Consider the following 15,322-nt stretch of genomic DNA (forward strand, 5'->3'; position numbering starts at 1 on the left):
GGGTTGGGGTTGGGTGTTGGGTTTTTCCTCCTTTGTCTTTTGTCAGTGAGGTGGGCTCTGCGGTGTTCTTCAAAGGAGGTTGCTGCCCACTGAACTGTGAGGCACCAAGATGCACGGTTGGAGGCGATATCAAGGTTGAATAATAAGTACACAAAGTTACATTTACTCCACATAAAGTCGGTCTCTTTTTCCTGATTCTCCTCCTGTGCAGGCTGTTTCTCCAGTTTTTTATGTTCTTCTTCAGTTCTCCTCACTGCCTGACACGTTTTCCTCAGTCCCTCTCCTGTCCTGAAAAGCCTCAGTATCTTCGCCTCCTGCTCTCTCTTTCATTCTCATATTTTGGATTTATCTTTAGGTTTATAATTCTTAATCAGTATGTCCATTTCAACACATATATGTCAAAGGTGCCTTCCCTTGTCCACTTGGTCGACAGCTTTTCTGTTCTCTTTTCCAATTTTTCAGAAGTTTTTATGATATCGTTTTTAGATACTGGGAACATTTTATTTCATATTTCAACTGCAGTTGCTTTACTCATTGTACACTTTATCAATTAGTCCAGTCGTAGTCTTTATTTCTGTCCTGCCACTCTTTGCAGTGACCTTTTATTTTGTCCCTTACAATTCTAATTTGTCCCTTCACAATTTGTTATTTCATATTATCCAATTGGTTCCGATTCTCTCTACCTTACCTGTTCTGCCCGTGCAGACTCCTATTCACCTAGGGCAGTATCCGCAGAACATCTTATCCTGCCCGTGCAGACCCCTATTCACCTAGGTTGGTATCTGCAGGATGCCTCGTCCGTTCAGACCCCTAGGGCAGTATCCACGAGGACTTACCAACACCATGTGAAATTTTCCTTTCATCAAACTCTACCCCTTATTACTTCTCATCCCATTGTGCAGTTTTCCTGATTAATTCTCCGAACCTCCTTTTAAGTTAATTTGTTAACAGGTTCTTTGGATCGGAGAGACCCTCTGACTGTCATTTGGCACTTCTGTGTCCCTGGAGACCTCCCGTTCCCAACAGATTTTAGTCTGAATTTAAAGCGAACACTGCTTATCTTTTTGCAGGTGGCCACCCTTTATCTGTTGGTTCTGAAAAGACCCTCGAGGGGCTGGGATGCACTCTTGACCAGCGCCTCTTTTCTGATGAGTCTCTTTCCGACCCAGCTTGCATTGCCAATGTTGTGGGTTTCTGAAGTCCAAAAATGGGTCTGGCAATGTGGAGAATTCTTCAAGAAGATTAAACCTTTATTTGCAAGTAAAGGCTGAGGGAATCTGAAAACAGGTTCTCCCATCAGACACAGCATGCATCCTCTTTTGATATAAAATCCTGTCCTTGCTTGTTCAGTCGATCATATCCCTTATATCCTGTATAACACCATTATTTCGCATTCATCATTCCAATCATATTTCAAACCACATGCTTCTTCCTCTCCCGCCACTATTATCTATTCTTACCATGTTTCCCATCTCATCTCACCACCCTATCTTTTACCCATCCATGCAAGCAGTACTAACTGGATACATAGTAAAGAGTAAATGTTTAAAAGTACAAAATAAAATAATTCAAAGTAAATGTAAAAAAGTATTTGTTTAAGAATACAAAATAAATGTTTCCATATAGTCAGCCATAATTTTCTGAATTACTTTTATTCATCGACACTTTTACCTGCTTAAGTTTCAACTTCTTAGCAATAAGCAACACCTCCTCCTTTTTTCATCTTTACCATATCTGAACTGTTTGGTGATTCCAAAAACATTTTAATATCCATTTGAAAAATTTCACTTGGCCCGCATTGAAGTTTTGATTTCAAAACACACTCATCAAGGATGTACTCAGGCCCCTACTATACTCCCCCCACATCCATGTCTGTACAGTTTAATACAATTTCAGCTCTATAGAATCGAGATGATATGAAGGTAGGTGGAGGAGCAAGTAGTGTTGAGGAAACACAGGTTGTAGAAGAACAAAGAGATTAGGAGAATTGGCAGTGAAATGGAAGATTAAGTATAATGCTAGAAAGTGTACACTCATGCACTTTGGTAGAAAAAAAATAAACAGGCAGATTTTTTTTTAACGGGGAGAAAATTGAAAATACTGATGTAAAAGGGAGTCCTTGTGCAGGACAGCCTGAAGGTAAACTTGCATGTTGGTGGTGAAGAAGCTAAATGCAGGGCTGGCATTCATTTCAAGAGGAATAGAATAGAAGAGCAGGGATGTAATGTTGAGGTATTTATAAGGCACTGGTGAGACCTCACCCAGAGTACTGTGATCTGTTTTGGGCTCCTCCTTTAAGAAAGGATGTGCTAACGTTAGAGAGGGTTCAGAGGAGGTTCGCAAGAATGTTTCTGGGAATGAGAGGTTTATCATACAAGGAGCATTTGACAGTTCTTGGCCTGTACTCGAATTCAGGAGAATGAGAGGGGATCTCATTGAAACATTTTGAATGTTGAAAGGTGTGGACAGAGTTGATGTAGGAAAGTTGTTTCCCACAGTGGGAGAGTCCAGGACAAAAGGGCACAACTTTCAGGGTTGAAGGGCATCCACTTAGAACAGAGAAGCAGAGGAATTTCTTCAGCCAGAGGGTGGTAAATCAGTGGAATTTGTTGCCACAGGCCTTTGTGGAGCCCAGGTCATTGGGTGTATTTAGACAGAGATCGATAGGTTCTTGGTTATTTAGGGCATCAAAGGTTATGGGGAGAAGGCCGGGTGGTGGGGCTGAGTGGGGAAATGGATCAGCTTATGATTAAATGTTGGAACAGACTCAATGGACTGAATGGCCTATTTCTGCTCCTGTGCCTTTATGATCTTCAAATTCACTGACAACACCACAGTAATGGGTCGGCTATCAGGTAACAAGGAGGAAAGAGATTAAAAGTCTAGTGGGCAGTGCCAAGATAACAACTGCTCTCTCAACATAAGTCAGATGAAAGAGGTTATCATTGACTTCACGAGAGGGGACATCCCTGTCCATTGTAATGGTGATGAAGTTTGGAAGAGCAGATAGCTTCAAGTTCTTTGGAATAAACTTCTCCTTTCACCTGACCTGGGTTGAGCATGTCAAGGAAGCACCAACATCTCTCCTTTCTTAGAGGAATAAGGAATCTTGTTATGTCCTCAGCCCTCAATGACGACTACAAGTGTATCGAGAGCAGACTGACTGATGCATCACAATGTGGGGCGGGAGCTGTTCAGGGGAAGGTACAGAACCATAGAATACTACAGCACAAAAAACAGGCCCTTCAGCCCTTCTAGTCTGTGCCAAACTATTATTCGGCCTGCACCCATTCCATAATCCTTCATATTCCACCACCCCCCATTCATGTACCTGTCCAAATTTCTTTTAAATGTTAAAAAGGAGCTTGCATTCTCCATTTCAGCTGGCAGCTCATTCCAAACTCATCACTCTCTCTGTAAGAAGTTCCCTCGAAATTTCTCTCCTTTTGCCCTTAACCCATATCCTCTGGTTTGTATCTCACCTACTCTCAGTAGAATAAGCCATTTCCTCTATCTGTTCCCATCATAATTTTGTAAACCTCTATCAAGTTCCTCTGACATTCCAGGGAATAAAGTCCTAACTTGTTTAACCTTTCCCTGTAACTCAGTTCCTCAAATCCTAGTAAATCTTTCATTTTTTTAAAAATATCTTTCCTGTAGTTAGGTGATCAAAACTGCACTCAATACTCCAAATTGGGGTCACCAGGGTCTTGTACAACTTTACCATAACATCCCAACTCCTCTGCTCAATACATTGATTTATGAAGGCCAACATGCCAAAATCTCTCTTTACAAATGCAGCTCAGAACATCACAACCAAGCTTTTCTGCCCTCCATGGACTCCAGCTATATCTCCTGCTGCTTAGGAAAAGCAGCCGACACACTGAAGGATACATCACACTCCAGACACACTCTCTACTCCCTCCTCCCAACAGTTTCTTCCCCACAGCCATCAGGCTGAATGACCCCCACAGCAACAATCTCGTGCTGCCCTTTGCTTGGCACTAATTGACCTTCCTTTTCATTGTAATCCTATAATCTGTTGGTTGGTTCGCAGAGAATCTTCCCACTATGCTAGGTACTTGGTGCTAAATAATTGTGCGATGAAAAATCAGAGGGAGAATGTGGTGTGGGAAGGTGTGATAAACAGGAGGTGACCCACCAATGATTGATTGAGGTGTGGAGACCCATAGCATGGCCCTGCATCCCAATGTGCAGGATCGAGAAGGTTCTATGCAGAGCTTTTTAAATGGAATTCAAAAGGAGATACGTCTCTTCTGAGACATTTGATTGAATTATGGAATAAAATAAATTATGAAATAGGTGGAAAACGTTTGATTTCTCGAAAAATGCCTTTATATCAAAATAAACTTCTTCCTTTCTCTATGAATAATCAATTATTGAAAATTTGGAATTAAGAAAGTAGAGTATTGTTTAGAAGTTAGTAAATGTATTACTTTTCAATGAACAAAAGGAAAATGTAATGTCCTGAATAATACTTCTTTTTGTTGTCATCAGGTTAGAGGTTTTTTGATTGACAAGTTAGACTATGATTTGATGTGACCCAGGCAGAATTAATTTGAAATATTGATAAGTAAAGGGGGTTATTTCAGAAATCTATAGATTACTTCAAAAACTTGCTCCCAAGTTAGGAATCCACAAATCAAGATTAAAATGGGAGGTTAATTTAAATAGACAAATAGATGAAAATGACTGGAAGCATATGATGAAAATGATTAATGTTAGGGAATAGATTTGTTCAACATAAATTTTTACATCGATTATATATAACTCCTCAAAAATTAAAAAAAGTTGAATCCAACGTCGTCTGATTTATGTTTTAGCTGTGATCGGGATTTTTTTCATTCTATGGGAGTGTTCTAAAGTTAAGCCTTTTTTGGTCAGAGGTTTAAAAATTTTTGGAGAAGATATTAAGCATTAAACTCCCACAGGATCTGATGCTATTTTTATTGGGCAATTTTAATTTCCTGAATTATGTATCAAATTGATTTTTTTTATGTATGGCTTCAGCTGTTTCTAGAAAGTGCATAGCCATTACTTGGAAATCAGGTACAGATTTAGGAATGGAGAGGTGGCATGTGGAAATGTGTTCCTGTATTCCACTTGAGAAAATAACATAATCTACATCATAAATATCATTTTGTTCTTGAAAATATGGAGCCCATATTTATGTACGTTGATTTGAAGGTGTGAGGGACTCTTGAAGGCCCGTCCCTCTGGTAATCCTTAACTCCATCATTGTCTGTATTGAGAATAATAATTCCTTTTGGCACTCTCTGTTTCTCTCCTTTTTTTTCTATATTTAGCTTAGACTTGGTGGGTGGGAGTGGGGAGGGTGCCAGGGTTCAGGGTTTTTTTTAATATATACTTATGTACTTTTTTTATATCTATTGAATATGCATGTATGGATGTGGTTTTAAAATTCTTAAATAAAAGGAATCTGATGACAGTGGGGAAGAAGCTGTCCTTGTGCCGCTGAATGCTCATCTTCAGGCTCTTGTACCTTATCTCCATTGGTAGCAGAGTGAAGAGGGCATGGTCAGGGTGGTGGGGGTCTTTGAGGATAGAGGCTGCTTTCTCAAGGCACCGCCTCATGTCAATGTCCTCGATGGACTGAAGTCTAATGGCCGTGATGTCGCAGGCTGAGTTAACAACCCTCTGAAGTTTTTTCCTGTCCTGTGATTTGGCACCTCCCTACTAGTCAGTGATGAAACCAGCTGGTATGCTCTCCACAGTACACCTGCAGAAAGGTTCTAGAGTCTTTGGTAATGTACCAAATCTCCTCAGGCTCTTCATGAAGTATAGCTGATAGCAAGCCTTCTTCGTGATTGCCCTCATTGAAATTTTAGCTGTTCACTGTCTGAAGCGATCAGGGTATTTTTTACTCTGAAAAGGAGATACCTGTCGATTTCTGCAGAGCTACAAGGTTAATGTGCTGTTGACTTCAAAAGGGATTCCCATGAGGAATATTGGTCGCACGTTGTCTCCCTCCACGGCTGTATCATTGGCCATGAAAACATTTCCATCTTCTCCGTGTGGGAGAAGATCAATTCACCTGCCTTGCCATCCACCGCCAGGTCGTCCCAACACCGAGCGGTGGCCTGACACAGTCTCCTGTGACTGTGTGTTCATTCCACCAACACACCGTCTTGTCTGAGTGCTGGCTTTTCCCAACAACTTGGTTCTGCAGGTCCCTCAGACTGCAAAATGGCCTTTGACCGATCTGTGGAACTCACACAAGGTGGACATGAACCTTCAGTTGCAGGTTTCTGTCATCTTCCTTGATGGTTTTATTTATCCCCATGGTGTCGACAGACTCAATGTGATAACCACATTGTTGTTCAAAATGCAACACTGCGCTTTGCCGCAGGGTGTAAACACCGCGCTTGGTGTGGTGCACAAGCGTATGGTCTGTTGATCCACTTCCAAATGACGAGTTCAGTCCAGAAGGTCTGCGGATGCTGGAGTCAAGTCTCTGTATTGTTGTGACCTGCATACCACAATGAAGGAGGTGAAAGCATTGGGGTGAAGCTGAGGGCATTGATCAGGATGTTGCTAGGGTTGGAGATGAGGAGGCACGTCAAGTGCCCACCACCCACCGTGGCCTCTGTCCTCCCACCCTTTAACGCTACATTTCCCTTCGGAATCGGATCACTTCACCACTGCTTGGTTTTCCTTGGCGCAGGTGGAAGGAATGGCACCCCGGTTTCCCGCTGAGTATCGATGCAAACTACCACAAGGATTTGCCCCGGGATATCCAGTTTGACACTGAGAAAGGAGTGGACTTCGTGCTGAACTACAGCAAAGCGTGAGTAACACCAGAGGTCCATGAGAGTGACAGTGTGGGTCCATGGAGTAACTCCAGAGGTCCGTGGGAGTGACAGCACGGGTCCACGGAGTGACAGCAGGGCTCTGCCAGGTCTGAGGAGTGTTACACAGGCTGTTACCCTTAGTGTTGTAACAGGTATATCGCAACAGTGGGGGGGTTCCAAGGAGCGACACTGGAAGTCCAAGGGAGTGACAATGAGGTCTGAGGGAGTGACAGTGGGGTCTGCGGGGAGTGACGTTGGTCTGTCCCAACACTGGGGTTTTGCAGGAGTGACAATGGGGCACCGTGGGAGGTGAAGCAGGGGTTGGGCGAGAGATACCAGTGGTCCAAGGGAGTGACAGATCTGTTCCAAAACTGAGGGTCCAGAGGTTAACACTAGTGTGGTCTGTGTAACACTGCTCTGTCCCAGCCCTGGGGGACCAATGGAGTGGACACTGAGAGTCTGCAGGAGTGGCAGGTCCGTATCAACACTGGGGATCCATTTGAGTGATACTATCTGCTCCTGCAGTTGGAGACTTCATGCGCACTTATACTCTGGTGAACGTACGGGCGAGGGTTCCTCTGGGAGAGTTCACTCCCTCGATCCCTGTGTAATATTGAAACTGCCACTTCCTGTTGCAAAGAACACAGCACAAAGGACTGGTTTTAGACACCAAGTTAACCTGGGAGAACCCTTCCTGTTTTCAGCCTCGAAAGCTGTCTCCTGAGGTCTCCTCCTAAACAGAGGGATGTATTGACTTTTATACCCTTGAGTAAACAAATTGAACTAAAAGATTATTCTACATATTAGGTAAGTAATACCCCTTGTACCCCCCCCCCCACCTCCCCTATATCCCTGTACCAAGGTTGAATAATATGTGGTTTCAGAATACTGAGATACAATTACTCCACACTGAGCAAAAACACACACCCCTTATCTTACACTGCCTGCTTCCAAACCCAATATTTTATACTCCCTGAATTCCAAAGCTATCTGCTGTTGCCCCTCAAAGGTCGTACCAGCTAGTACCATTATACACAATGCAGCCCTAATTTTTCACCTTCCTTTTCAGACAGCAAGCTTTTTGTTTCATATTTTAATTCACTTTAATACAGGCTTCTAAGTGATTCGAATATTTACTTTGATACTACACCTGCTGGTTGTCAGCCAATGAACTGGCCCTTCTGGAACTGTGTCATTGGCTGTGGACAGGCAAAGATGGAAAAGACCCCACTCATGGTGAATGCCCCCAACTTAGTTTTCCAGAAACTTGGGTGAAATCCCCAGCATCTCTCTACATCAGCGTCACAGAGAGATCCAGCACTTTTGGCCCATCGGGTCATTGATAACCATCACTCACCCATTCACACCAACCCTGCCCTGTCCTGTTGGTGTTTCTTTCAACTCCTCCCAGATCCTACCACTCACCTGCACACTTGGTTCAAGATGTAGTAACCAATTAGCCCACTGACCATATCTCTTCAGGGCATCATGGAGATAATGGGATGAAGGGCATGTTTTGGGCTGTATGGCTCGTTTTGGGCTGTATGGCTCTATGGCAGGGTTAGTGGTCTCACCTGTGATGTGCTTGCAGACATTCAGGGATGTGGCAACACAGCTGCTCCTTCATTCTACCCAGTAATGCCCACCACTCGGCCTGACTGGCACCTGATTGATCAGTTCACCCTCCGCCAGGGAAAGCACAAAGAATTTCTGCTGCCTGGGTGGGAGAGAGCCCTTCCAAGCACTCTGGTGCTTCCCAACACCTCCTCCAGCATTTGCCCAGATCTGGAGCATGCTCTGATGGACAACTTCAGTAACTTTTATTCTCCTCCACTTTTGTAAGGTGTAAAAAGTCAGTTCTATGTTCTTTGTTCTCTGTCATTGCTGTTATGTTTGGAGGGGGGGAGGTGACAGGATTAGTCCAAGTCAGCATAGATTTACAAAAGGGAATTCAACATCGGTCCTCGATGTTGTGCTGAACTGTTTATTCCAACAAAAAAAAAGAAACCCTGCCTACCTCGTAACTCTCTATTTTTCTTCCATCCATGTGCTTGTCTAAGGGTCTCTTAAATGCCCCTGGCAAGGTATTTCAGGCACCCTCAACTCTCTGTGCAAAAAACTTACCCCTGACATCTCTCCTGAACTTCCATCCCTTCACTTTGTATAGACGTCCTCTGGTCTTTGCTGATTCTGCCCTGGGAAACAGGTGCTGGCTGTCTACCCTCTCTATGCTTCTCATAAACTTGTTGACCTCTGTAAAGTCATTTCTTAATCCTATCAACCTGTGCGGCGACCTTGAGGGGTGTATGGATTTGAACCCCAAGGTCCCTCCGCTCATCCACACTCTTCAGTAACCGACCATTAACCCTTCTGGTTTGTCCTTCTCAATGCATCACCTCACACTTATCCGGATTGAGCTCCATCTGCCACTTTTCTGCCCAACCCTGCATCCTGACTTTATATTTTTGTAACTTATGACAACCTTCAGGTCCATTCACAACTCCTCCCAGCCTTCAGATCATTTGCAAACTTACTGACCCATCCATCCGCCTTATCATCCAGGCCATGTATAAAAATCACAAAGAGCTGGGGTCCCAGAACAGATCCTTGTGGAACTCCACTAGTCACTGACATCCAGGCAGAATACTCTCCTTCCACTACTACTCTCTGCTTTCTACCTGCAAGCCAATATTTTATCCACACAGCCAAGATTCCATGGATCCCGTGCCTCATGACTTTCTGAACAAATCTCTCATGGGGAATTATGTCAAATGCCTTACTACTGGCATCAGGCTGTGGCAGTAGTAGGTAAATTGTTGGAAGGAGTTCTGAGAGATAGGGCATTTAGGTATTTGGACAGCCATGGGCTGATAAAGGACAGGTCCTTTGCTCTTGTGAAAACTGAAGCAAAGTATTAATTTAGGACATCCCCAACCTCCTCCACCTTCAAAAAACATGTTGCCTCCTGTATCCTTTAGCATCCCCACCTTCATGTTTAATGAATCTTGCCAAATTTTTTAAGAAAGTTACCAAGAAGGTAGATGAAGGAAAGGTTGTAGATGTTGTCTACATGGACTTTGGTAAAGCCTTTTGCAAGGTCCCACATGCGAGATTAGTTCAGTAGGTTAAGACACTAGGAGAGGTTGCAAACTGAATTCGTAATTGGCCGTATAAGAGAAAACAGAGAGTGGTGGTGGATTGTTGCTTCTCAGACTAGAGGCCTGTGACTAGTAGTGTGCCTCGGGGATCTGTGTTGGGACCATTGTTGTTTCTTTTCTGGATAGTAATGTGGTACATTGGATCAGCAAGTTTACTGATGACACAAAGATAGGCATAGTGGACCACTGATCTATAATTCCCAGGATTCTCCCTATTATCTTTTTGAAACAAGGGGACTATATTTGTCATTCTCCATTTCTCCAGCACCACTATTGTGGCGAAAGAGGGCTCAAGGATCATAGCCATTACCCCAGCTATCTCTTCCCTCACTTCCCTCAGCAATCTGGATTATGTTGGATCTGGCTCAATCATTATTTTTATGAAGATCCGACACTTCCTCTTCCTTAATCTCCATATTGTCCAGCACACACGCCTGTTATGTTCCTACCTCACCCTGATCAAGGTCCTTTGCTCTTGTGAAAACTGAAGCAAAGTATTCATTTAGGACGTTCCCAACCTCCTCCACCTTCAAAAAACATGTTGCTTCCTGTATCCTTTAGCATCCCCACCTTCATTCTCATCACATATGCATATGTGAAGAACAGAAAAATTAAGGTACTCTTTAATCCTACAGGCCAAGGCCTTCTCATGCCCCCTTCGAGCTCTCCTAAGTAATTTCTTAAGCTCTTTCATGGCTACCCTATATTTCTCATGAGCCCTTTCTGTTTCCTGCTTCCAATATTTAATATATATAACCATATAACCATTTACCACACAGAAACAGGCAGGGTAGCGCAGTGGATGTTGTCTATATGGACTTCAGTAAGGCCTTCGATAAGGTACCACATGGAAGGTTAGTTAGGAAGGTGCAGTCTTTAGGTATAAATTTTGAGATAGTCAAATGGATTGAACATTGGCTGAAAGGGAGAGGCCAGAGAGTGGTAGTGGATAATTGTCTTTCAGGTTGGAGGCCAGTGACCAGTGGTGTGCCTCAAGGATCTGTATTGGGCCCATTGTTGTTCGTTATATACATTAATGATCTAGATGATGGGGTGGTGAATTGGATTAGTAAATTTGCAGACGATACTAAGATAGGTGGAATAGTGGATAAGGAAGAAGGTTTTCAAGGATTGCAGAGGGATTTGGGCTGCTTAGAAAAGTGGGCTGAAAAATGGCAGATGGAATTTAATGCTGATAAGTGTGAGGTGCTTCATTTTGGTAAGAAGAATCAGAACAGGACATACGTGGTAAATGGGAGAGCATTGATGAATACAGAAGAGCAGAAAGATTTAGGAGTAACGGTACATCGTTCCCTGAAGGTAGAAACTCACGTGAATAGGGTGGTGAAGAAGGCTTTTAGTATGCTGGCCTTTATCAATCATTGCATGGAATATAGGAGTTGGGAGGTGATGTTGAGATTGTATAAGACGTTGGTGCGGCCTAATTTGGAGTTCTGTGTGCAGTTCTGGTCGCCTAATTATAGGAAGGATATAAACATAGTGGAGAGAGTGCAGAGAAGGTTTACCAGAATGTTACCTGGGTTTAAGCATCTAGAGTATAGGGAGAGATTGGACAGATTAGGTCTTTATTCTTTGGAGCGTAGAAGGTTGAGAGGGGATTTGATAGAAGTATTTAAGATTATGAAAGGGATAGACAGAGTGGATGTGGATAGACTATTTCCGTTAAGAGGAGGAAAGATTAAAACAAGAGGACATGAGTTAAGAATTAAGGGGCAGAGGTTTAGAGGTAACATGAGGGGGAACTCCTTTACTCAGAGAGTGGTAGCCGTGTGGAATGAGCTTCCGGGAGAAATAGTAGCGGCGGAGTCAATTGTATTATTTAAGAAAAGGTTGGACAGGTATATGGATGAGAAGAAGATGGAGGGTTATGGGCATTGTACAGGGAGGTGGGACTAGAGAGGGGTGTTTGGTTTGGTGCGGACTAGAAGGGCCTAATGGCCTGTTTCCGTGCTGTAATTGTTATGTTATGTTATGTTAGTTTAGCCCAACTAGTCAGTGCCGAACATCATCTCCCACCCAGTCCCATTGACCCGCATTTGGCCCATAACCCTCCATACCTCTCCTGTACATATACCTATCCAACCTATCCTTGAATATTAACATTGATTTCGCTTCTACCAGCACTGCTGGAAGTTCATTCCATTACCCCCCCCCCACATCGGAAGAAATCCCCCTCATGCTTCGCTTAAACTTTCCCCCTTTTACTCTCAATCCATGCCCTCTTGTTTGAATCTCCCCCACTCTCAGTGGATAAAGCCTGTCCACATTAACCCTATCCGTCCCCCTTATAATCTTGAGTACCTCTATCAGATCACCCCTCAGCTTTCTACGTTCTAGAGAATAAACTCCCAGCCTGCACAACCATTCCCTGTAACTCAAATCCTGAAACCCCAGCAACATTATCATAAACCTCCTCTGCATTCTCTCTCTCTTGTTTATATCCTTCCTGTAATTTGGTGACCAAAACTGCACATAATATTCCAAATTTGACCTCACCAATGCCTTATATAATTTCAACACAACATCCCGACTCCTTTGTTCTACACTCTGATTTATGAAAGCCAACATACTTCTTCACCACCTTATCCACTTGTGATTCAACTTTTGGAGAATTATGTACCATGACTCCTAAATCCCTTTGTTCCTGCAGTCCTTAATTGTCCACCATTTAATGTGTATGTCCTGTTTTGATTATTCCTACCAAAATGTAGCCCCTCACATTTATCAGTATTAAACTCCATCTGCCACTTCTCATGTTTCCTTCTTCCTCTTGACCGTTGCCTCACCGGTTTTGTCAACCACTGTTCCCTTTTCTAACCTTCTTTTCCCTGTCCTATTGGGAGAAACCTACCCTGAACCTAGTACAAGTAATCCCTAAACTTCCTCCACATTACTTCTGTGCTTTCACCCTCGAGCATCTGTTCCCAATTTACTCTCGCTGGTTCCTGCCTCATCCCATCATAATTATCCCTTCCCCAATTAAACATATTCCCATTTTGACTTCTTTTTATCCTTGTCCATCTGTGGTCACTCTCAAGTAAATTCTCCCCAACCGAGATGTCCACCACCTGACCAGGTTCATGACCCAGAATTAGATCCAGTATGGCCTCTCCTCTTGTCAGTTGGTCCACATATTGTGTCATGTACATACTCTAACAATAAATCTGAAATCTGAATCTGAATCTGAAGCCTTCTTGAACACACCTGTCAAATTCAGCCCCATCTATCTCTCTTGCAATCAGGAGATGCCAGTCAATATTTGAGAAGTTGAAGTCTTCCACAACTACAACCCTGTATTTCATGCACCATTCCAAAATCTGCCTGCTTATCTGCTCCTCGGTGTCCCGGGGGATATTTGGGGGCCTATAGGTGACTACAGTCCTAGCTCCCTTCCTGTTTCTGACTTCCACCCATACTGACTCAGTGGACACTCCCTCTGCAGCGTCCTCCCTTTCTGAAGCCGTGATACTATCCCTGACCAGGAACATTACTCCACCTCCCCCCCACTTCCTCCCATCCTATTCTTTCCAAACCATCTAATCGCCAGTACCTGCATCAGTCAATCCTGCCCTCCTCCAGCCAAGTCTCTGTGACGGCCACAACAATGTAGTTCCACGTAATGATCCAAGAGGATCATGTTTGACGAATCTGCTTGCGAAACCTAGTTACACTGACACCACCAAAGGACTCAGATAACCGTGAATACTTATTATCTATTTTTTTATTAACTTTTTAATTTTTTAAATTATTTTATCTTTGCAAAGTACCTGTTTGGCTGCAGTAAGAATTTTGATGCATCTTTGCATTGTTTACTGTATGTGGCAGGAAACTCGATATCATTGCAGACACTTTGGAGGATGTAATCGGTCTAGTGGGCTATGTGAACCGGTTCATGTAAGATATTTGGACTTTCAAAAGGCTTTTGATAAGATTCTATACAAGAGACTCTTGTACCAAAATGAGTGAATGTGGTGTGGGAGGATGGACAGACGTGGACAGAAAACGGCATGGCAGGCAGGAAGCTGAGAATGGTGATAAATGGTACTGATCAGATTGGAGAGGACCACAAGGTTCAGTGCTGGGATCCCAGCTATTTACAACATGTGTGATGATCTAGATCAGCCATTCTTAAAAGGGGCTGCAGCACATTTAAAGAGGGACCACGGACTGAAATCATAGAATATTTTTCACGTAGTCGGTAGGAGAGAAATGTGGAAGAAGAAAATTTGACTGCTTCACAGGAACAGGGGCTGGGTCCTAAGAGCACAGCCAAGAAAGGTGGAGAATGACTGGTCCAGATGAAGGAATTGGATGAACGATCTCCATGTCGGTGGATGAAACTTGAGCTGGGGGACAGCAAGAGAGCTGAGGGGGGTTCCAAGAGGCTGCAGGGTGACTTGGACGGATTAGGAGAGAGGGGAAAATGTCTAGCAGGTGCCGTCTAATGTAGATTAATGTGAGGTTGTCCAGTTTGGCGACAGTAACAGGAAAAGCCGATTATTATCTGAATGGTGGGAAATGATGAAAAGGGGAGGAGTAGCGAGACTAGAGGGGAGGGGGGGGTCACAGTGCATCAGTCACTGAAGGGGGGGAGCATAGGTATAACAGGCGGTGAAGAAAGCAAACGCCACGTTTATTGCGTTATGTACCAGAAACAGGCGGTGAAGAAAGCAAACGCCATGTTTATTGTGTTATCTACTAGATACCAGCAATAGATATTAGTCCAGACGGTGTTATATTTAAAATAATATTTTTAATTATTAATAATTAATAATATAACACATTATCTCATTTAACTAACATATCTAAACTTATCTAACTTAACCCCCAGCTATGTGCAAATATACTGGTGTGTGTATGTATGTGTGTGTGTAATACCCCAACCCACTACAGCTCAAGGCACAATTCTGGGAAGGCAGGTCGAAGTTCAGTTTTGGAAATTCATTGTTGATAGGCTTGAAATTGATGAGACATGCAGCGTTTAGATGGATGAGACACACAGGGTTTAGATAGATGAGACACGCAGGGTTTAGATGGATGAGACGCGCAGGGATCAGATGGATGAGACGCGCAGGGATCAGATGGATGAAATGCACAGGGTTTAGATGGATGAGATGCGCAGGGTTTAGATGGATGAGATGCGCAGGGTTTAGATGGATGAGACACGCAGGGTTTAGATGGATGAGACACGCAGGGTTTAGATGGATGAGACGCGCAGTGATCAGATGGATGAGACGCGCAGGGTTTAGATGGATTTGACGTGCAGGGTTTACATGGACTTGACGTGCAGGGCTTACATGGTTGAGACAT

General features: G+C 43.5%; 1 protein-coding gene across 6 annotated transcripts in view; it reads left to right on the top strand.

Moving 5' to 3' along the window:
* Positions 1-15,322, top strand: part of alox5a (arachidonate 5-lipoxygenase a) — a 108,916-nt gene that overhangs the window by 37,813 nt on the left and 55,781 nt on the right. For all 6 annotated transcript variants that reach the window (XM_069885845.1, XM_069885843.1, XM_069885846.1 and 3 more), the window contains one exon: positions 6,707-6,829. In XM_069885845.1, the coding sequence (XP_069741946.1) occupies positions 6,707-6,829 (123 nt within the window). The remainder of the gene's footprint in view (positions 1-6,706; positions 6,830-15,322) is intronic.

The sequence above is a fragment of the Narcine bancroftii genome, chromosome 6 (assembly GCF_036971445.1).
Source record: "Narcine bancroftii isolate sNarBan1 chromosome 6, sNarBan1.hap1, whole genome shotgun sequence".
NCBI classification, from domain to species: domain Eukaryota; kingdom Metazoa; phylum Chordata; class Chondrichthyes; order Torpediniformes; family Narcinidae; genus Narcine; species Narcine bancroftii.